Source organism: Pseudophryne corroboree, chromosome 2, assembly GCF_028390025.1.
Source record: "Pseudophryne corroboree isolate aPseCor3 chromosome 2, aPseCor3.hap2, whole genome shotgun sequence".
NCBI classification, from domain to species: Eukaryota; Metazoa; Chordata; class Amphibia; order Anura; family Myobatrachidae; genus Pseudophryne; species Pseudophryne corroboree.
Genome location: NC_086445.1, coordinates 854,063,106 through 854,085,175, shown reverse-complemented (window position 1 = coordinate 854,085,175; position 22,070 = coordinate 854,063,106). Strand labels below are relative to the sequence as shown.

The 22,070-nt window shown below is 47.2% G+C and overlaps 1 protein-coding gene across 3 annotated transcripts in view; it reads left to right on the top strand.

The window, feature by feature from the left end:
* CTPS2 (CTP synthase 2) overlaps positions 1 to 22,070 on the top strand; it is an 848,459-nt gene that overhangs the window by 640,818 nt on the left and 185,571 nt on the right. Inside the window, exon 19 of one of the 3 annotated variants that reach the window (XM_063955807.1) lies at positions 5,188 to 5,723. The exons of the other annotated variants lie outside the window; for them this stretch is intronic. Coding sequence (XP_063811877.1) covers positions 5,188 to 5,203 — 16 coding nt within the window. The 3' untranslated portion in view covers positions 5,204 to 5,723. Of the gene's footprint in view, positions 1 to 5,187; positions 5,724 to 22,070 lie in introns of those variants that run through there. 3 annotated transcript variants of the gene reach the window in all.

The window sequence follows — 22,070 nt, the reverse complement described above, 5'->3', positions numbered from 1 at the left end:
GTACCTCTGATGGCAAAAGTAAGCATATATACAGTTGGGCACTGTATATATGTATGAGCCCCCGCCATAAAGATATGTATTTTAGAGGGACAGAAGCCCGCCGTTGAGGGGGCGGGGCTTCTCCCTCAGCACTCACCAGCGCCATTTTTTCTCCACAGCTCCGCTGAGAAGAAGATCCCCAGGCTCTCCCCTGCAGATCACGGTAGAAAAAGGGTAAAAAGAGAGGGGGGGCACATAATTAGGCGCTAAAAACACAAATACAGCAGCTACTGGGTTAACATTAAGTTACTGTGTTATTCCTGGGTTATATAGCGCTGGGGTGTGTGCTGGCATACTCTCTCTCTGTCTCACCAAAGGGCCTTGTGGGGGAACTGTCTTCAAAAAGGGCATTCCCTGTGTGTGTGGTGTGTTGGTACGCTTGTATCGACATGTCTGATGAGGAAGGCTATGTGGAAGCAGAGCGGGAGCAAATGAATGTGGTGTCTCCGCCGACGGCGCCGACACCTGATTGGATGGATATGTGGAAGGTTTTAAATGATATTGTTAATTCCTTGCATAAAAGGTTAGACAAAGCTGAAACCTCAGGACAGTCAGGGTCCCAACCCATGCCTGATCCTATGTCGCAGAGGCCGACAGGGTCTCAGAAGCGCCCACTATCCCAAATTATTGACACGGATACCGACATGGATTCTGACTCCAGTGTCGATAACGATGATGCAAAGTTATAGCCAAAATTGGCTAAATCTATCCGTTATATGATTATAGCTATTAAGGATGTGTTGCACATCACAGAGGAAACCCCAGTCCCTGACAGGAGGGTTCATATGTATGGGGAAAAGAAGCCGCAGGTAACTTTTCCCCCCTCACACGAGCTCAATGAGTCATGTGAAAAGGCTTGGGAATCTCCAGATAAAAAACTGCAGATTTCCAAAAAGATTCTTATGGCGTATCCTTTCGCGCCAGCGGACAGGTTACGCTGGGAATCCTCCCCTAGGGTGGACAAAGCTTTGACACGCTTATCCAAGAAGGTAGCCCTGCCGTCACACGATACGGCTACCCTCAAAGATGCTGCGGATCGCAAACAGGAGGTTACCCTGAAGTCCATTTATACACATTCAGGTACCTTACTGAGGCCGGCAATCGCGTCGGCTTGGGTGTGTAGTGCTGTAGCAGCTTGGACGGATACCTTATCTGAGGAACTTGATACCTTAGACAAGGATACTATATTAATGACCCTGGGGCATATTAAAGACGCTGTCCTTTATATAAGAGATGCTCAGAGAGACATTAGCCTACTAGGTTCTAGAATAAATGCTATGTCGATTTCTGCCAGAAGGGTCCTGTGGACTCGGCAATGGACAGCTGATGCCGACTCAAAAAGGCACATGGAGGTTTTACCTTACAAGGGTGAGGAATTGTTTGGGGAGGGTCTCTCGGACCTGGTCTCCACAGCTACGGCTGGGAAGTCAAATTTTTTGCCATATGTTTCCTCACAACCTAAGAAAGCACCGTATTACCAAATGCAGTCCTTTCGATCACAGAAATACAAGAAAGTCCGAGGTGCGCCTTTCTTGCCAGAGGCAGGGGCAGAGGAAAGAAGCTACACAACACAGCTAGTTCCCAGGAACAGAAGTCCTCCCCGGCTTCCACTAAATCCACCGCATGACGCTGGGGCTCCACAGGCGGAGCTAGGCCCGGTGGGGGCGCGTCTCCGAAATTTCAGCCACAAGTGGGTTCACTCACAGTTGGATCCCTGGGCAATAGATGTTGTGTCACAGGGATACAAGCTGGAATTCAAAGAGATGCCCCCTCACCGATACCTCAAGTCGGCCCTGCCAGCTTCCCCCTTAGAGAGGGAAATAGTGTTAACTGCAATTCACAAATTGTATCTTCAACAGGTGGTGGTCAAAGTTCCCCTCCTTCAACAAGGAAAGGGTTATTATTCGACCATGTTTGTGGTACCGAAACCGGATGGCTCAGTCAGACCCATATTGAATTTAAAATCCCTGAACGTGTACCTAAAAAGGTTCCGGTTCAAGATGGAATCGCTGAGAGCAGTCATTGCAAGCCTGGAAGGAGGGGGATTTTATGGTGTCTCCATACTTGGACGATCTCCTCATAAAAGCGAGGTCAAGAGAGCAGTTGCTGATCAGCGTAGCACGTTCTCTGGAAGTGTTACGGCAACACGGCTGGATTCTGAATATTCCAAAGTCGCAGTTGGTTCCTACGACTCTTCTGCCCTTCCTGGGCATGATTCGGGTCACAGGCCAGAAAAGGGTTTATCTCCCGATAGAGAAGGTTCAGGAACTCATGACACTGGTCAGGGACCTATTAAAACCAAAACAGGTGTTAGTGCATCACTGCACTCGAGTTCTGGGAAAGATGGTGGCATCGTACGAGGCCATTCCCTTCGGCAGGTTCCATGCGAGGACATTTCAATGGGACTTACTGGACAAATGGTCCGGATCACATCTTCAGATGCATCGGTTAATCACCCTATCCCCCAGGGCCAGGGTGTCTCTCCTGTGGTGGCTGCAGAGCGCTCACCTTCTCGAGGGCCGCAGATTCGGCATTCAGGACTGGGTCCTGGTGACCACGGATGCAAGCCTCCGAGGGTGGGGAGCAGTCACACAGGGAAGAAATTTCCAAGGTCTGTGGTCAAGTCAGGAGACTTGCCTTCACATCAACATCCTGGAACTAAGGGCCATTTACAACGCCCTACGTCAAGCAGAGGCCCTGCTTCGCCGTCAACCGGTTCTGATTCAGTCAGACAACATCACCGCTGTGGCTCATGTAAACCGACAGGGCGGCACAAGGAGCAGGGTGGCGATGGCGGAAGCCACCAGAATTCTTCGCTGGGTGGAGAATCATGTAAGCGCACTGTCAGCAGTGTTCATCCCGGAGGTAGACAACTGGGAAGCAGACTTCCTCAGCAGGCACGACCTCCACCCGGGGGAGTGGGGACTTCATCAAGAAGTCTTCACACAGCTTGCAAGTCGGTGGGAACTGCCTCAGGTGGACATGATGGCATCCCGCCTCAACAAGAAACTACAGAGGTATTGCGCCAGGTCAAGAGACCCTCAGGCGATAGCTGTAGATGCCCTGGTGACACCATGGTGTTACAATCGGTCTATGTATTTCCTCTTCTTCCTCTCATACCCAAGGTGTTGAGAATCATAAGAAAAAGAGGAGTGAGAACAATACTCATTGTTCCGGATTGGCCAAGAAGGACTTGGTATCCAGATCTGCAAGAAATGCTCACAGAGGACCCGTGGCCTCTTCCTCTAAGACAGGACTTGTTGCAACAAGGGCCCTGTCTGTTCCAAGACTTACCGCGGCTGCGTTTGATGGCATGACAGTTGAATGCCGGATCCTAGCGGAAAAAGGCATTCCAGATGAGGTCATTCCTACGCTGATAAAGGCTAGGAAGGACGTGACAGATCAACATTATCACCGTATATGGCGAAAATATGTTGCTTGGTGTGAGGCCAGGAATGCCCCTACGGAGGAATTCCAGCTGGGCCGTTTCCTTCACTTCCTACAGTCAGGAGTGACTTTGGGCCTGAAATTGGGTTCCATTAAGTTCCAGATTTCGGCCCTATCCATTTTCTTTCAAAAAGAGCTGGCTTCTCTACCTGAAGTTCAGACGTTTGTGAAGGGAGTGCTGCGTATTCAGCTTCCTTTTGTGCCCCCGGTGGCACCTTGGGATCTTAACGTGGTGTTGAGTTTCCTGAAATCCCACTGGTTTGAACCACTCAAAACGGTGGAATTGAAATATCTCACGTGGAAGGTGGTCATGCTACTAGCATTGGCTTCGGCTAGGCGTGTGTCAGAATTAGCGGCTTTGTCACATAAAAGCCCCTATCTGGTTTTCCATGCGGATAGAGCAGAATTGCGGACCCGTCCACAATTTCTGCCAAAAGTGGTTTCATCCTTTCATATAAACCAACCTATTGTGGTGCCTATGGCTACTACTGACTTGGAGGATTCCGAGTTACTTGATGTGGTCAGGGCTTTGAAGGTTTATGTAGCCAGAACGGCTAGGGTCAGGAAAACAGAATCTTTGTTTATCCTGTATGCTTCCAACAAGCTTGGTGCTCCTGCTTTAAAGCAAACTATTGCTCGCTGGATCTGTAATACGATTCAGCAGGCTCATTCTGCGGCTGGATTGCCGCTGCCAAAATCAGTTAAGGCCCATTCCACTAGGAAGGTGGGCTCTTCTTGGGCGCTGCCCGAGGGGTCTCGGCATTACAGCTGTGCCGAGCGGCTACTTGGTCAGGTTCAAACACTTTTGCAAAGTTCTACAAGTTTGATACCCTGGCTGAGGAGGACCTTGTGTTTGCTCATTCGGTGCTGCAGAGTCATCCGCACTCTCCCGCCCGTTTGGGAGCTTTGGTATAATCCCCATGGTCCTTACGGAGTCCCCAGCATCCACTAGGACGTTAGAGAAAATAAGATTTTACTTACCGATAAATCTATTTCTCGTAGTCCGTAGTGGATGCTGGGCGCCCGTCCCAAGTGCGGACTTCTTCTGCAATACTTGTATATAGTTATTGCTGCAATAAGGGCTATGTTATTGTTGCATCAGGGTTGAACTGATGCTCTGTTGTTGTTCATACTGTTGACTGGGTAAGTTTATCACAAGTTATACGGTGTGATTGGTGTGGCTGGTATGAGTCTTGCCCTGGATTTCCAAAATCCTTTCCTTGTACTGTCAGCTCTTCCGGGCACAGTTTCTCTAACTGAGGTCTGGAGGAGGGACATAGAGGGAGGAGCCAGAGCACACCAGAATCTAAATTCTTTCTTAAAGTGCCCATGTCTCCTGCGGAGCCCGTCTATTCCCCATGGTCCTTACGGAGTCCCCAGCATCCACTACGGACTACGAGAAATAGATTTACCGGTAAGTAAAATCTTATTTTTTTGTGTGTGTGGGTAGGAAGGTACAGTATAAGAGATCTCTATAATGTCTTAATTATATACCTCAAGGAATATACAGATGTACAAAGAGGTGCTACTGCTAAAAACACATTTACAATGTCATTGGGGAATGTGCGAAAACGGGAGGTAAACAATGCACTTATCTGATGTACAAAGATAATATATAGTTTTTATTCAGTTTCAAATAAAATGTGAACAACATTTCTCTGAAGCTTATATTTTTTTTATTGTATTTGATATTTTGTAAAGAAAAACCAGAAGATAGAAAGGAACGGCAGGATGTGATGTAATCCGAGATCGCCGGAGGTGCGGGATGCCGGCTGATCCCTGAGTTGTTGTTTTTTAAAGGGCAATCACTTACAAGGCAAAACGTCCTAAATCGGCCAACGTTCTCAGACTCTATTACATACCACCGGAAATGTAAAAAAATAATCATTTATTTCTGTTATTACTTAACCTGTTGATGAATTGAAAATATGTTTTCAGCATAGAAATAGCATTAGCATTTTGTCTGGAAACTCTGCAGACAGAAATGGATTTCAGCTTTAGTTTTGCCCTCCAAAAGTATTAAAAAAAAAATAATTTACACTTAAAATGTGGACGTTGCTACAAAGACCTTTTTAAAAGATTCTTGAGACAAAATAGAAATTTGCTCTGTTACCAGTAGCCCGTCACATTATGATTTATGTTCCCAGAACACAGTACAGGGGAATAAGATTTGGAATACAATTTACTTATACAATGTAATTTCATTTTAGAATTAAAAAAATGTTTTATTTCATGTACGTCATGTAAGTTCTGTTTTAATTATTTTATTATATATCTTTGGGGTTATTCAGGTTTATTAGCAGACCAAAAAAGCAAGCAACTGGGCAGAACTATGTTGCACTGCAGTTGGGGCAGATGTAACATGTGCAGAGAGATGTAGATTTGGGTGGGTTATATTGTTCATGGTAAAGACTGTCTGCTTTATTTTTAAGTAGGATTGTGACCGGTCTAGTTACAGTAATAAACATCAGCTTTAGGTGTCTGCTGCAGGTGAAGCACTCAGTGTTCATAGAGAACTTATCACTTCTTTTATTACTCATTTTATTCCTTTGTGAATAACAGAGTTCTCATTATCTTGTTGCCCAGGGAACTATGCAGAACCCATTCTGTAATTGTACAGGTTTAGTTGGCAAAAGCATGAAATATAAAATTGTCCCATGCGTCTTACTGTACCTACATGCGGGAGTTAAAGTGAGCCGGACACGGGGCGGAACTGCGTTCCGTCAGTACCATTTGGAGGCTCACCTAACCCGATTTCAGTCCTGCACAGCAGGGAGATGCCAGGCGCTTGCTGAGATTGTGTTACCAGCGGGTGCACGGCTCCCTCCCCACAGCAGCAGCCGGAGCTCTGACAGTGTGCGGCACGCTATGGGAGAGACGTCATGACATCTGTCCCATAGTTCTGAGGAGTGGGCGCCATACAGAGGGCAGCAGTCGGACGTAGGAGCGGGGCTTGGTGAGTATTGTGGTTTTTTTTGTTTATGTGTGAGTGTAAGTGGCGGTACTGGGGGCTAACTACTGGGGGCACACTACATGGGGGCTAAACTACTGAGGCTAAACTACTGGGGGCAGACTACATGGGGGCTAACTACTGGGGCAAAATACATGGGGGCAAACTACATGAGGGCTAACTACTGGGCGCAAACTACATGGGGGCTAACTACTGGTGGCAAACTACATGGGGGCTAACTACTGGGGCATAATACATGGGGGCTAACTACTGGTGGCAAACTACATGGGGGCTAACTACTGGGGCATAATACATGGGGGCTAACTACTGGGGGCAAACTACATGGGGGCTAACTACTGGGCGAAAACTACATGGGGGCTAACTACTGGGGGCAAACTACATGGGGGCTAACTACTGGGCGCAAACTACATGGGGGCTAACTACTGGGGGCAAACTACATGGGGGCTAAACTACAGGCTAACTACTGGTGGCAAAGTACATGGGGGATAAACTACAGGCTAACTACTGGGGTAAACTACAGGGGGGCTAACTACTGACGGCACACTACATGGGGCTAACCTACTTGGGGCAGACTACATGGGGGCTAACTACTGGGGCCAATTACATGGGGGCTAACTACTGGGGGCATACTACATGAGGGCTAACTACTGGTCGAAAACTACATGGGGGCTAACTACTGGTGGCAAACTACATGGGGGCTAACTACTGGGGCATAATACATGGGGGCTAACTACTGGTGGCAAACTACATGGGGGCTAACTACTGGGGCATAATACATGGGGGCTAACTACTGGGGGCAAACTACATGGGGGCTAACTACTGGGCGCAAACTACATGGCCAATTACATGGGGGCTAAACTACTGCGGCTAAACTACATGGGGGCTAAACTACAAGCTAACTATTGGGGGCAAAGTACATGGGGGCTAACTAACGAGGGAAAACTACATGAGGGCTAACTACTGGGGGCTAAACTACAGGCTAACTACTGGGGGCAAACTACATGGAGGCTAACTACTGAGGTAAAACTACATGGGGGCTAACTACTGGGGGCAAACTACATGGGGGTTAAACTACTGGTGGCAAACTACTAGGGGGTTAACTACTGGGGGCAAACTACATGGGGGCTATCTACTGGGGGCAAACTACATGGGGCTAAACTACTGAGACAAACTACAGGGGGCAATACTACATGGAGCATCACTACAGGGCTTTACTACTGGGGGCACTACTACATGGGGAAATACTTCAGGGGGCATTACTACTGGGGCACTACTACACATGGGCATTACTACTGGGGCAATAATACACAGGGGCATTACTACTGGGGGCACTATTAATGAGGACATTGTATTGGGGGCACTTCATAAGGGGCATCACTCCTGGGGACACAAGGGGCACCATTACTATGGGCACTACATAAGGGGCACCACTAGTATGGGCTCCACATAAGGGGCACTACCACTGTGGGCACTACCACTACAGTGAACATTGCATAAGGGGCACTGCTACTGAGGGCATTGTATAAGGGGCGTTACTTTTGTGAGCATTATGTGTATTAGGGGTCGTGCTACTGTGGGCTTTAAGCATAAGGGGCACTAATGTGTGTCATAACATGAATACGGGACATTACTATGTGGTATAATGTGAATAAGATTGTGCTACTGTGCGGCATAATTTGAATTGGGGATACTATTGTGTGACAACGCCCCTTTCTTTTTGATACCACACCCCTTTTTTTGTGGTGCGCACAATGCCTTTAGAACTAAGATGTGGTGGGGGGGATGAGTTCCACCACCTCACTAGTGCCACTTTAAGCACTGCCTACAAGTGTACTCCATCTTTTTTTTGCTGCTGTTGGGTCTCAGAAAGATAGTTCATGGGTTTATAACTGCTCTGTCATCTCTAATCTAACAAAACACCAATCTAACAAAACAAAGAAAACTGAAGAACTAATAACAAATGTGAGTCACTTACTCCTCAGATCACTCACCTCCTGATTGTTGCATCTGATTAAATAGCACGGAACTACCTTACTCGGACATTTCAAAAACCGTCCATTTCACCTACAAATGCATGTATCTGTATTATTGTAATGTTGTTTTTTAAGCACAGCTGCACCAATGCAATTTTACCTGCAAACACTTAAAAAATCTAACATAATTACCATTGCTTCTTAAACCTCTCACAATCCTTTAATTTCTTACACTCCAAATACATTTCTGCACCCACTTTATCTACGCTTTTGACTCATTTCATGCTAAATCTACACCCCTTGAGCCTACACTGCTTTTCTCACCTGCATTTCTGCAATTCTTCTGCTCGGATTCCCTTACAGTCTCCTCTCCTACTTCCACTTTCCCTCAACCTACTTACCAACTTAACACTATGTCAAGGCTTTCTTATACTCCCCACATCACTCAGTGTCTACCTAATAATATATCTTTATCCTTCCCCCCTAGTCTCCTACACCTCCTCCTCTCTCCCCTCCTCTGTCTCCCCTCCATCCCTGTTTCCTTCCCCCACCTTTCCTGTTAAGCCACTTTCATTCACCTCTGCCCCATGGTCCTGCTACCCCACAACTCAGCCCTGCTCCCTCTCTCTCTTCCCTGTCACCTCCCCACACCCCCATCCACATCACACTGACCTCCCTCCCTACCCACCTCCTGCAGTTTCCCCTCCTTGCTCAGGCCCCCGTACCATCACTACTCTCTCATCATCCCTGCCCTCAAAGTTAATCTCACCTCATCGCTACAGCAACCCTGAATATCTCATTCACATCTCTCCCACAAACTCATACCCCCTATCCTGTGCCCTCTGGAATGCCAGATCTGTTTGTAACAAACTGGTCCCCACTCATGACCTTTTCATTTCCAACTCCCTACACCTACTAGCCATTACTGAAACTTGGATTACGCCCTCTGACACTACTTCTCCTGCTGCTCTCTCTGCTGGGGGCCTCACATTCACACACACACACCCCGACCTGGGGGTCGCCATGGGGGTGGTGTTGGGGTCCTTTTACCTTCTAGTTACTCCTACCAACTCATACCACCAGAACCATCCCTTACATTCTCTACATTTGAGGTCCATGCCATACGCCTCTTCCAACCAGTCCATCTTAGAGTAGCTGTCATTTACCGCCCCCCTGGCACTGCTTCCAAATTCATCGACAACTTTGCTTCCTGGCTTCCTCACTCCCTCTCTTCAGACATTTCCTCCATTATCCTAGGTGATTTCAACATCCCTATTGACATCCCCACACAATCCCCTGCCTCTAAACTCCTTAACCTCACCTCTTCACTTGGTCTCTCCCAGTGGACCTCCTCACCCTCCCATGTGAATGGGAGCTCACTGGATCTGGTCTTCACTCACCGCTGTGATATTTCTGATTTTTCCAACTCCCCATTTCCCCTCTCTGACCACCACCTGCTCTCCTTTAACCTATCTCTCTCGACTTCCCCATCTCTACCTCCTAAGGCTACCATCACTAAGCGTAACATTGAAGCTATTGACACCACATTCCTTTCCTCCCTGTTTGACTCACTTCTCTCTCCTATTCTCTCTCTCTCATGCCCTGAACAAGCCACTTCCACATACAATGCATACCTTACTTCTGCTCTTGACTCTGTTGCTCCACCAACCACTATTCACCCTCGCAAATTAACACCTCAACCCTGGCACACCAAATGCACCAGATATCTGCAAAAATGCTCACGTACTGCTGAGCGACACTGGAGGAAATCACGCTCTAAGGCAGACTTCCTCCATTTCAAACTTATTCTCTCATCCTTCAGTGCTGCCCCTTCTCTTGCTAAACTGTCATACTTCAAGAAACTCATCTCCTCCCAGTCTTCCAACCCCCGGCGCCTCTTTGCCACTCTCAACTCACTCCTCTGCCCACCTCCACCTCGTCTCCTTTCCTCACTCTCTGCTCTTGACTTTGCCACTTACTTCACATCCAAAATTGACTCCATACGTCAGGACATCACATCACACCAGACCATCAGTAACTAGCCTTCTCCCATCCCTTACCAACCCTCCCCATCCCTCGATCCAACTCTGTCATCTTTCTCCCATGCATCTGGAGAGGAAGTCATGGCCCTCATTCGTTCCTGTCCCCTCACCACCTCCCCACTTGACCCTATCCCCTCCCGCCTCCTCTGCTACCTCTCTCCTTCTGCTTGTTCCCATCTTTCCCACCTTCTCAATCTCTCCCTCTCATCAGGCACTGTCCCCTCTGCCTTCAAGCATGCACTTATCTCTCCTATTCTTAAAAAACCTACCCTTGATCCAAACACTCTCTCCAACTACCGACCCATCTCTCTCCTCCCTTTTGCCTCCAAACTCCTTGAGCGTATTGTCTACAACCGCCTTACTTCCTTTCTTTTCTCACACTCACTGCTTGACCCATTCCAGTCTGGCTTCCGTCCTCTCCACTCCACTGAAACTGCCCTTGCAAAAGTATGCAATGACCTCCATGCTGCTAAATCTAAGGGACACTACTCTCTACTTATTTCTACTTGATCTCTCTGCTGCTTTTGACACTGTGGACCATCCTCTCCTACTGCAAATCCTTCACTCCATTGGTCTGCGTGACACTGCCCTCTCTTGGCTGTCTTCCTACCTTTCTGACCGTTCATTCTCTGTCTTCTCTCATGACTCCACCTCCCCCTCACTTCCACTAACTGTAGGGGTACCCCAAGGTTCTGTCCTTGGTCCTCTTCTCTCTCTATATGTCCTCACTAGGTAAGCTCATTAGTTCTTTTGGTTTCCAATATCATCTCTATGCTGATGACACTCAAATCTATCTTTCCTCTCCAGACCTCTCCCCTGCTCTCCTCACTCGTATCTCCAACTGTCTCTCTGCTACCTCTTCCTGGATGCCCCAGCGCTTTCTTAAACTTAACATGTCTCAGACCGAGCTGATCATCTTCCCTCCCTCCCGCATAACCTCACCTCCTACAATCTCATTGTCTCTTGATGGCACTACTATCTCCTCTACCCCCCAAGTGCGCTGTCTTGGAGTAATCCTTGACTCCTCCCTCTCCTTCAAACCACACATTCAGCACCTCTCACAAACCTGCCGTTTTCATCTAAAAAATATTTCCAGGATCAGACCCTTTCTGACCCAGGATGCTACTAAGACTCTTATCCACTCACTGGTAATCTCCAGACTGGACTACTGTAATCTCCTCCTGACTGGCATTCCTGACAAATACCTATCTCCACTCCAATCTATCCTCAATGCTGCTGCCCGGCTCATTTTCCTCACCAAACGCACTACGTCCACCTCTCCTCTCATACTAGACCTTCACTGGCTCCCCTTCCCTTTCAGAATCCATTTCAAGCTTCTCACACTTGCTTACAAAGCCCTCACCAACTCCTCTCCCATCTACATCTCTGACCTTATCTCGCTTTACACTCCCACCCGTCCTCTTCGCTCTGCTAATGCACGCCGACTCTCCTGCCTACGGATTACTTCCTCCCATTCCTACCTCCAAGATTTTTCACGTGCTGCACCACTTCTCTGGAATTCCCTACCTCTCCCCGTCAGACTCTCCACCTCTCTACAAAACTTCAAACGGGCTCTCAAGACCCACTTCTTCACCAAACCCACCCAAATCTCATCCTAAACCTCTGTTCCACGCTCTCTATGTACCCCAATCTGTCTCACCCCTGTCTGTCTACCCCTCCCCTTTAGAATGTAAGCTCTCACGAGCAGGGCCTTCTTCCCTCATGTGCTTACCCTTTTCTTACTTTAATCATCTTCAGCTGCAGCAAATCCACCAGTCTTCTGCCACCTGATACTTATTCCAGTGTCATCTGCTGATGTAGCTATGTTTATTTACCCTGTACTTGTCCTATATTGTCGTCAACTGCAAGTTGCTGTTTTCCTGTTTGATTATTTGTTTATGTACTCTGTAATTGGGCGCTGCGGAACCCTTGTAAAGGATAATAATAATAATCCATTCAACCTGGCTGCCAGTTTGCGTCAATTGTATAACAGGAAAGACAATCCTATAATGGAAAAGGCTGATAATGTTTACTTTCCTGCCTCACACTGAACTGATTGGCTGCTGGAGTTTAGTGGGGAAAGTAGAAGAAGCTGTTTTCGGCTAATAGACTGGTTGCATCTATGTGACCTCAAGGCTGGATTAACAATGGAATAGATGGGGCAGCAGCTCCAGCCCCCCCCCAACATAAGCCCACAAGATCTGCTGTGCTGCTGGAAGCAGGATTTTTTTTCCTTGTTACAGTGGCCTGCCTGTGGCTGCCTAATGGGCACCACCCACTCAAACAGCAAACTCCCTACCCCCCTTTCCTGCCTAGAGTTGAATAATAATAATTTTGCTAATGGAGGCACAGTGGAAGCCTTCACAAGCCCTCCCTGCACTGCACAGTTTCTGTCTCTCCAGCGCAGCTACACCATAACGTCACGTCACATCCCACCATGTGACATGACAGAAGTGCTATCCCACCACCTTGCACAACTGCTGTAGCCATGAAGCTCAGATCCATGAAGGCAGCCTTGATGGGTGTGACTGAGCTACGTGGCTGCCGCAGATGATCGGTACGTCAGTGTCCTGCTACCACCCACCTCCCCTCCTCCCCCATCGCAGCTTGTATCCCCCTACCGTTGCAGCTCAACACTGATGTGAATACCCCCTGATTCTGAGCAGAGCAGTCACTCGCCTCCATGCATTCCTGGAACCCAAAGCAGTAACAGCACACTGCAGGGAGCACCACTGCGGGGACAGTACCTGGAGGCAGAGTCACTGGCAGTGGCAAGGTTAGTGACAGAAGAAAAAGAGATTGGAATTAGTAGAAGGACTCTTGTGTGGCTGACGGGAAGCAGCCAGAACTGCATTGAGTATGCTCAGTACAACTGCATCAGAGACCTTTGCATAAACCCGTACCTCTGCTAAACCTTCTGAGTCCACTACTACTTCCCTGTTCCAGCAGTCTGTAAATCCCCTCTCTGCTGGCCATTTCTTTTCTTCTACTCTGTTGGAACACTGCACAGAGATCTGTCCTGTTAAGTTGTGAGGCATTACAGGGGCATGAATTGTGGTCTGTTGGTGTGCAGGGAAAAGGATACCCCCAGAAAGGGGCATGACTGAGGCATTGAAGGGGAATGCAGGGTAATCTGGTGAGAACTGAGGGCCATTGAAGAGATTTGGTGGGATGAATGGGAAATATTTAAAAAAATACTAATAAATATGGGTTTGGTATGTTATGTCAACATTTATTATGTTGACACTGATGATCATTTATCATGTTGACACTGATGATACATTGACGTGATTAGAATGTCAACATATTAGTTCCGCTGATGCAGCACTCTAGTTACCTGGTTTAACATCTCCAGTGGTGTCTATTGCTCCAGCAGTGAGGCGCTGACTTCAGAGTGTCAGCCGCAGTGGAATTCCAGTGGTGAGTCACTAGCCCAATCCTCCTCCCGCAGCTTAACCCTAATGTTGCCATTCTTCACAGGTTTCACATTTACATCAAGCGCCATTTTTCTTTTTTGTCATATTGCTGTCACGTTAACAAGGGTTTGTTCATTTGTAGACTCACATTACACTATTGATACAACCCTCCATATTATTAGTAACACCCCTGCGACGTTAACCCCTGCAGCAGCACACAATAGGCCCTTCATAAATTTCAGCTCCAGGCCCATGTGGACCTTAATCTGGCACTGTGTAACCTAGTAGGAGCACTCAGGTGAGGGAGCGCAAAGCTTCCTCTGTCTCAACCTCTGGCAGGGACCTGTTATTATGAGAATGTCACAACAAGTAATGTGACTGTACTGTATTCTAAGTAAAGTGTATTAATCTGGAATTTATTTGTGTGTAGTTTATTGCTGTATAACAAAATTACATAGTGAAAGTAATTTTTCGAACTATGGGAAAAGTTTAAATGTTCCACAATGTCCATTTTTTTATTGGTTATGAATAAATATTATTTTAAGGGCTAAAGTCCCCATACACTAGAACGATAATGCCCGATTTCAACCGATTTCGACCTTTCGGGACGATAAATCAGAGGAAAAGTGGCAAATCGGATGTGTTTTACATCCGATCCGATGCGTGGTCCTGTGAGCATCGGATCAGAGCCCCTAGGTCGTTAGTGCTGCACTTGTGATCTGTTGGATCCCGGAGGCATAGCTGGGATCACATACGATACATTGTATGCAAAAGGACCGCAAACGATGTATCGTATGCGATCCTGCCGCCCGGAAAGCTGCCTGACGGTTTAAGGGAAATCGCATCCGACTTTAGCCTCCGACATGTTGCTGTAGTTTATGGGGCCCTTAAGAAACTTGATTTTGTTATCCAAATAGGACATGGCAGCACAGTTTTTTCTGCCGCTCAGCAAAGCCTGTAAAGCAGGGAGGCGCTGCACTCAGGAGGCGCTCTCCCTGCTCTGCTACTGACCCTTGCTGCCAGCTGCTGCTGCCTGCGCCTGTCACACTGACAGTCAGCAGCGGCGCCGGCAGCATATACAGAAGCTCTTTATTGTTCTGTCTTATCATGGACCTCCCCTCTTCCTCTCGTCAGGCTCCTCCCCGCACCTTCTGCAAAGCTGAGTAACAGGCAGGCAGCAGTGTAGCCCCCACCCCCTTCCCTCCCTTTGTCAGTATAGACACAGCAGTGCCCGCCCCCTCCCTTATCCCCCTTCTCTCCCCTCCCATCAATGTAATTTTTGTGTCCCGGGCACTTTTAATATGCAGCCACACTGTGTGCTCAGCCTCATTGCAGACCTGGGCAGCCACCTCCTGCTTCCTGACATTAGGCAGGAACAGGAAGTCATGTGACTGCACGACTGGAGGAGCCTTCAGACGTGAGAGGAGCAGCCCAGCCCATCTAGCAGCCTGCCATGCCATACAGAGAAGCAGAAACTCAGGTACATTCTGCAGTGTGTGTGTGTGGGGGGGGGGATGGTATGTTATTGTGTGCTGGGGAGGTGGTGTATAAGTGTGTGCTGGGGGGGTGTTATATGTGTGTGCTGGGGAGGGGGTGGTATATTATTGTGTGCTGGGGGGGTATATTAGTGTGTGCTGGGGAGGGGAGGTGGTATATAAGTGTGTGCTGGGGAGGGGAGGTGGTATATAAGTGTGTGCTGGGGAGGGGGGGTGGTATAATAGTGTGTGCTGGGGAGGGGGGGTGGTATATTAGTGTGTGCTGGGGGGGTATATTAGTGTGTGCTGGGGAGGGGAGGTGGTATATAAGTGTGTGCTGGGGAGGGGAGGTGGTATATAAGTGTGTGCTGGGGAGGCGGGGTGGTATAATAGTGTGTGCTGGGGAGGGGGGGTGGTATATTAGTGTGTGCGGGGGAGGAGGGGTGGTATAATAGTGTGTGCTGGGGAGGGGGGTGGTATATTTGTGTGTGCTGAGGAGAAGGGGTGGTATAATAGTGTGTGCTGGGGGGGTATATTATTGTGTGCTGAGGAGGATGGGTGGTATAATATTGTGTGCTAGGGAGGGGGGGTGGTATATTTGTGTGTGCTGGGGGGGTATAATAGTGTGTGCTGGGGAGGGGGGGTGGTATATTATTGTGTGCGGGGGAGGTGGTATATTAGTGTGTGCTGCCCGTGGGCGAGCATGCATCTGTAATCCATAGGATCGCATGGTGTGTACGCTCCCTCAAACAGGACGCAGCTTACGATGCGGCTGCTTGCAGGTAAGATAAGTGTGGCCACATCTGTATTTGTAGGAGGGCGACAAATTTATAGTTTGCAGGAGGGCGCCGAACACCTTAGCACCGGCCCTGATTGCCCCTATACTATTGCTGCAGCTGTACCTTTATTCCTCTGCTACCTGTAAAAAAATAATCATTCACACCAGTTCCCACTAGAGCTTACACTCTAACTTATCTGCCAAGTGCCAAAATGTGGAGAACCTAGAGAAAATCTATGGAATGTAAATAGTGAAAGAATAGGGCCCTGAAACAAACCCAAGTAGGGCTAATAACGTTATAGTTTTAGTGAATTGAGGTGTAACTCTGTGCATGGTGGGTTGGGTGTAGGAGGGCAATTAATGGGTTAATATCTGAGTTAAATTAATAGATCCTGGTGCCATAACATAGTGAATATGTGATCTGTTGCATGAATGTAAGCATTGTACACATCAGTGTAGCTGCTGTACAGCAATATGAAGTGTCTGGGAACTTACAGTGCATTGAACATTACAGTGATTCTCAGGGGCGTAGCCAGAAATTTGTGGGCCCCATAGCAATATTTTGAAGGGGCCCCTGTTTGAAAGCTTCTAGAGATGCACCTATCTGCAGCAGTTGTAAATTGTATGTCCCGTGATAGTGCGCTAGTTTATTTTCTGAGCCATAGTAGAGCCTTAGTTAATGGTATGCCCCATAGTAGTGCCCTAGTTTATTTTATGAATCATAGTAATGCCCTATTTAACATTATGTCACATTGTAGACCTGCCTGTACACATTATTTATCACAGTATCCCCAATTCTCATTATGACATACAGTGCCCCAGTTCATATTATGTTCCATTACAGTGCCTCCACTTGATATTGTGCCACATTACAGTGCCCACAGTTCATATTATGTAACATTATAATGCCCTTCAGTTCATTTTATACCACATCACAATACTCAAAGCCATGGGCATAACTAGATATATTGTAGTCACAAAGGCAAAAGTTTGTAAGGACCCTTATGTACCTACTGATGTAAAATGTATATAGCACATGTAACTGTGACAGAGAAGGTGAAGGTGGACCCCTCTCAGCTCTGGGCTCCTTAGTAGCTGCACATCCTGCACCTGGTAGCTACTCCCATCTACATAACACATGAAACTGTGACAGGGAAGGTGGGCCCCTTTCCGTTCTGGGCCCCATAGCAGCTGAACGGCCTGCACCTGTGGTAGATACGCCCTTGGTGACTCTGAGGAACCTCTCTCTTCTTCCTCGTGTCAAACTGTCTGCTTAGCTGACCCCAGCATTAATACTTGAATTTCCAATATTCCAGTTCCTAGAATTGATGTACTGTATTGCCAATAGAATTGTGTGTTTTTTAATTAAATATTGTGGGATATATATATATATATATATACTGTCAAAGTCGAAAAATATTGCAGTACACACATCACGTACAAACTACACACAGATGGCCTCCGTGCGTGTACTGGTTCTGCCGTGCGTGCACATATCCGCAATTTGCGTATGGTCGCTCCTGCGGTCCTGCGCATTAGCGCGTGGTATGGGTATTTACGGTAGAGTTTGTGAACGCATGGAAAGCTATCAAAACACATTACATATTTAATCCAAATAGTGCACAATGTACACAAAGTCTCCCTGCACCACATCAGAAAGTAACAGCAGTTTAAATGGTAACAGAACAAAGGGATTCATCTTTACAGGATAGGAGGGGACAGAACAAGGTTATAAGGTGGTGTTTGGTATCCAGCTGTAGGGTATTTTAAGGGTAACATTCCGGTGTTGGTTTGAGGAAGATCGCATGTTCCTGCGGATAGTTATGTGCAGGAGCAGAATATAGATATAAACTGTATTTACTGTACATTATGTATGCGGCGGGAATCCAGAGGAGACCACCCACAAGAGCAGTTGGAACAGACATCGCCCACCTACTCAAACCGACCTATGACCTCTCCTGTACTGTAAATGACCATCCCTGTGTCCAATGGACAAAGAGATTACAGTATCCATGGTGTTAAGTTTTGGATGAATTGTATAAAGAGAGCCTGCTGCAGGCCTGGTCACACACAAGACTCAGAACGTTATCTATTAGATGACGGAGGACCAGACTGGGTAGCGTGGCGAATCCACTCACGTATGTACCATTGATTGTAGCCATTATTCTGTTGTATTGTATTGTTTATATTGTAACCCCCTTTCAGTAATAATACGCTGTGGTGTCGGAACCCAGTGGTTTAACTACAAACTGGTGTTGTGTCTTCCTTTCCCTGCTAAGGTTTAAAGTGTATTACTATCGCATTGCATTGCTGTAAAAGGTTTAAAATGTATCTCTGGGTGTGTACGCACTGCGTGTACTTTGTACCGTTAGCGCGGCGTGTGTACGCAAAGTCCGTACACTGTACGGGACTCTGTACGCAAACAGTGTACAATGTACGTAGGGTGTGTATTAAGTTTAGCGGCCGCAGCGGCTTCATGGTAAAGTGTATTTGAAGTGTGTATAAGGTATAGCTTTTCATTCCTGCATATAAAACGGCATTATCAATATATATATATATATATATATATATATATGGTTTAGTTTGAATGGTCGTGCAATCAATGCTCAGTGTCCTCATATAAGTAAAGTCCGTGATTTCCAAATGATGTGAATGCTGGCACCTCTAAATTGGACAATGTTACCACCATTGTTCATCCATAGATAATTGCACTAAAAAGAAATGAGGGTGACGGTCCAACGGTGACGAAACGCGTTGGGCGTGGCCAACTTAGGACGTGTTTGATTTGCTGATTGTGAGCATTGAGTCCGTAAGCTGAGATGCTGACCCATTGGAGACTGTAGCCAGAACTGTGCAGGATGAGCCGCAGGCTGTGATCCGGAGACAGCAGCGATTCCTCTTCACACTGGTGCTTTTAAACTATGATGTATGTGAGCATATGTTATGTGTAGTAAAACGTTCTGACATTTATATCTCACTGAGTGCGCCCTCATTTCTTTTTAGTGCTATATATATATATACACTGCTAAAAAAAATAAAGGGAACACTAAAATAACACATCCTAGATCTGAATGAATGAAATATTCTTATTAAATACTTTGTTCTTTACATAGTTGAATGTGCCGACAACAAAATCACACAAAAATTATCAATGGAAATCAAATTTATTAAGCCATGGAGGTCTGGATTTGGAGTCACACTCAAAATTAAAGTGGAAAAACACACTACAGGCTGACCCAACTTTGCTGTAATGTCCTTAAAACAAGTCAAAATGAGGCTCAGTAGTGTGTGTGGCCTCCACGTGCCTGTATGACCTCCCTACAACGCCTGGGCATGCTCCTGATGAGGTGGCGGATGGTCTCCTGAGGGATCTCCTCCCAGACCTGGACTAAAGCATCCGCCAACTCCTGGACAGTCTGTGGTGCAACGTGGCATTGGTGGATGGATCGAGACATGATGTCCCAGATGTGCTCAATTGGTTTCAGGTCTGGGGAATAGGCGGGCCAGTCTATAGCATCAATGCCTTCGTCTTGCAGGAACTGCTGACACACTCCAGCCACATGAGGTCTAGCATTGTCTTGCATTAGGAGGAACCCAGGGCCAACCGCACCAGCATATGGTCTCACAAGGGGTCTGAGGATCTCATCTCGGTACCTAATGGCAGTCAGACTACCTCTGGCGAGCACATGGAGGGCTGTGCGGCCCCCCAAAGAAATGCCACCCCACACCATTACTGACCCACTGCCAAAACGGTCATGCTGGAGGATTTTGCAGGTAGCAGAACGTTCTCCTTGGCGTCTCCAGACTCTGTCACGTCTGTCACATGTGCTCAGTGAGAACCTGCTTTCATCTGTGAAGAGCACAGGGCGCCAGTGGTGAATTTGCCAATCTTGGTGTTCTCTGGCAAATGCCAAACGTCCTGCACGGTGTTGGGCTGTAAGCACAACCCCCACCTGTGGACGTCGGGCCCTCATACCACCCTCATGGAGTCTGTTTCTGATCGTTTGAGTAGACACATGCACATTTGTGGCTTGCTGGAGGTCATTTTGCAGGGCTCTGGCAGTGCTCTGGCAGTGCTCCTCCTGTTCTTCCTTGCACAAAGGCAGAGGTAGCGGTCCTGCTGCTGGGTTGTTGCCCTCCTACGGCCTCCTCCACGTCTCCTGATGTATTGGCCTGTCTCCTGGTAGCGCCTCCATGCTCTGGACACTACGCTGACAGACACAGCAAACCTTCTTGCCACAGCCCGCATTGATGTGCCATCCTGGATGAGCTGCACTACCTGAGCCACTTGTGTGGGTTGTAGGGAGGTCATACAGGCACGTGGAGGCCACACACACTACTGAGCCTCATTTTGACTTGTTTTAAGGACATTACATCAAAGTTGGATCAGCCAGTAGTGTATTTTTCCACTTTAATTTTGAGGGTGACTCCAAATCCAGACCTCCATGGCTTAATAAATTTGATTTCCATTGATAATTTTTGTCTGATTTTGTTGTCAGCACATTCAACTATGTAAAGAACAAAGTATTTAATAAGAATATTTATATATATGAGAGAGAGAGAAAGAGAGAGAAGACTCCTTGTGTTTTTGCATGTTGTGAAGCGTACAGACTATGGGGTTTATATCTGTACACATTGGAGCTAATTGTGAGTTTGATTCAAACTAAAAATGTGCAAGTAACTGTGTACAGTGGACCCAGTGTCGGACTGGGGCATGTAGGGCCCACCGGGAGAATTGCAGTGGTAGGGGCCCATGCTAGGTTGTGGCCAGTCTACAGAGGAGGTGTGGCCTGCCAGCTCACTGGCTTGACTAACTATTAGAGAGTGCAACTTTTGGGCCCCATCATAAATTTATACAGTAAATTCAGCTGCTGCATGATAATGTATCAGATTAATAACAGCAATGCATTGTAGAAAATACATCATAATCCAGTATAAGGTAACATATGTATAATGTATAATTCAAGTGCTCAGTCTGGAACATGATCCTTAGAGGAGGAGGTGGGCCTCCAGGCAGTGGGGCCCACCGGTGGTTTCCCCTGTACCCCTGTGGGCCAGTCTAAGCCTGGTTGGACCTCATTCAGGTCCAGATGGATGAGCACCCTGATGTGCAAAATACCGTTATTTGGTACTTTGCGTATTTGCAGAACTAACAGTCTTACACTGTTTGGGGGCATGGAGGTGGCAGCGACGGCTTGTTTGTGAAAATGGAGGCATGCCACCACTGTTTAGGGGGAGGGAAGAAGCCAGGGATCTCCGTTGTTGCATGGTAGCCGCAAGCCGCTCAATGGTGTGTGTGTGTGTGTGTGTGTGTGTGTGTGCGAGTGCGAGTGTGTGTGTGTGTGTGTGTGTGTGTGTGTGTGTGTGTGTGTGTGTGATCTAATGCTGTGTCCTAGGACGCAGGTTGGATCACTACTGCCCTACTGCAGCAGGAGGCATATTCTTGTAATAAACGCCTCCTGCTGCATTACCATACAGAGCTACCACATTACCAGCAGTGATAGCACCTCCTTCCACATCTGAATGACCATCAATGGCCTGATTCATGTTTGTCAGTAAAGCAAAAAAGCAAGCAACTGGGAAAAAACACGTTGCACTGCAGGTGGGGCAGGGGTAAATGTGTTCAAATTCAAATCGAAATTGTAATTAAAAAACTAAATCTGTCCATCATTATGGGCTACATGCAAGTGCAGCTGTACTTGCTTTCCTTTTGTTGCTCCCAACTCAGAATCAACCCCATTTTATTAATTAGTACAGTAATATAGTTCCTATCTCTGAATTGATGTCAGTTCCACACACCAGCACTTAATGAAGCTCACAGCAGACACTGAAGGAATTCGTGATATTGAATTACCAGATAAAATGCCTTATTCAGGCTTGTTAGCAAACCAAGAAGGTAAGCAATTGGGCAAAACCATGTTGCACTGCA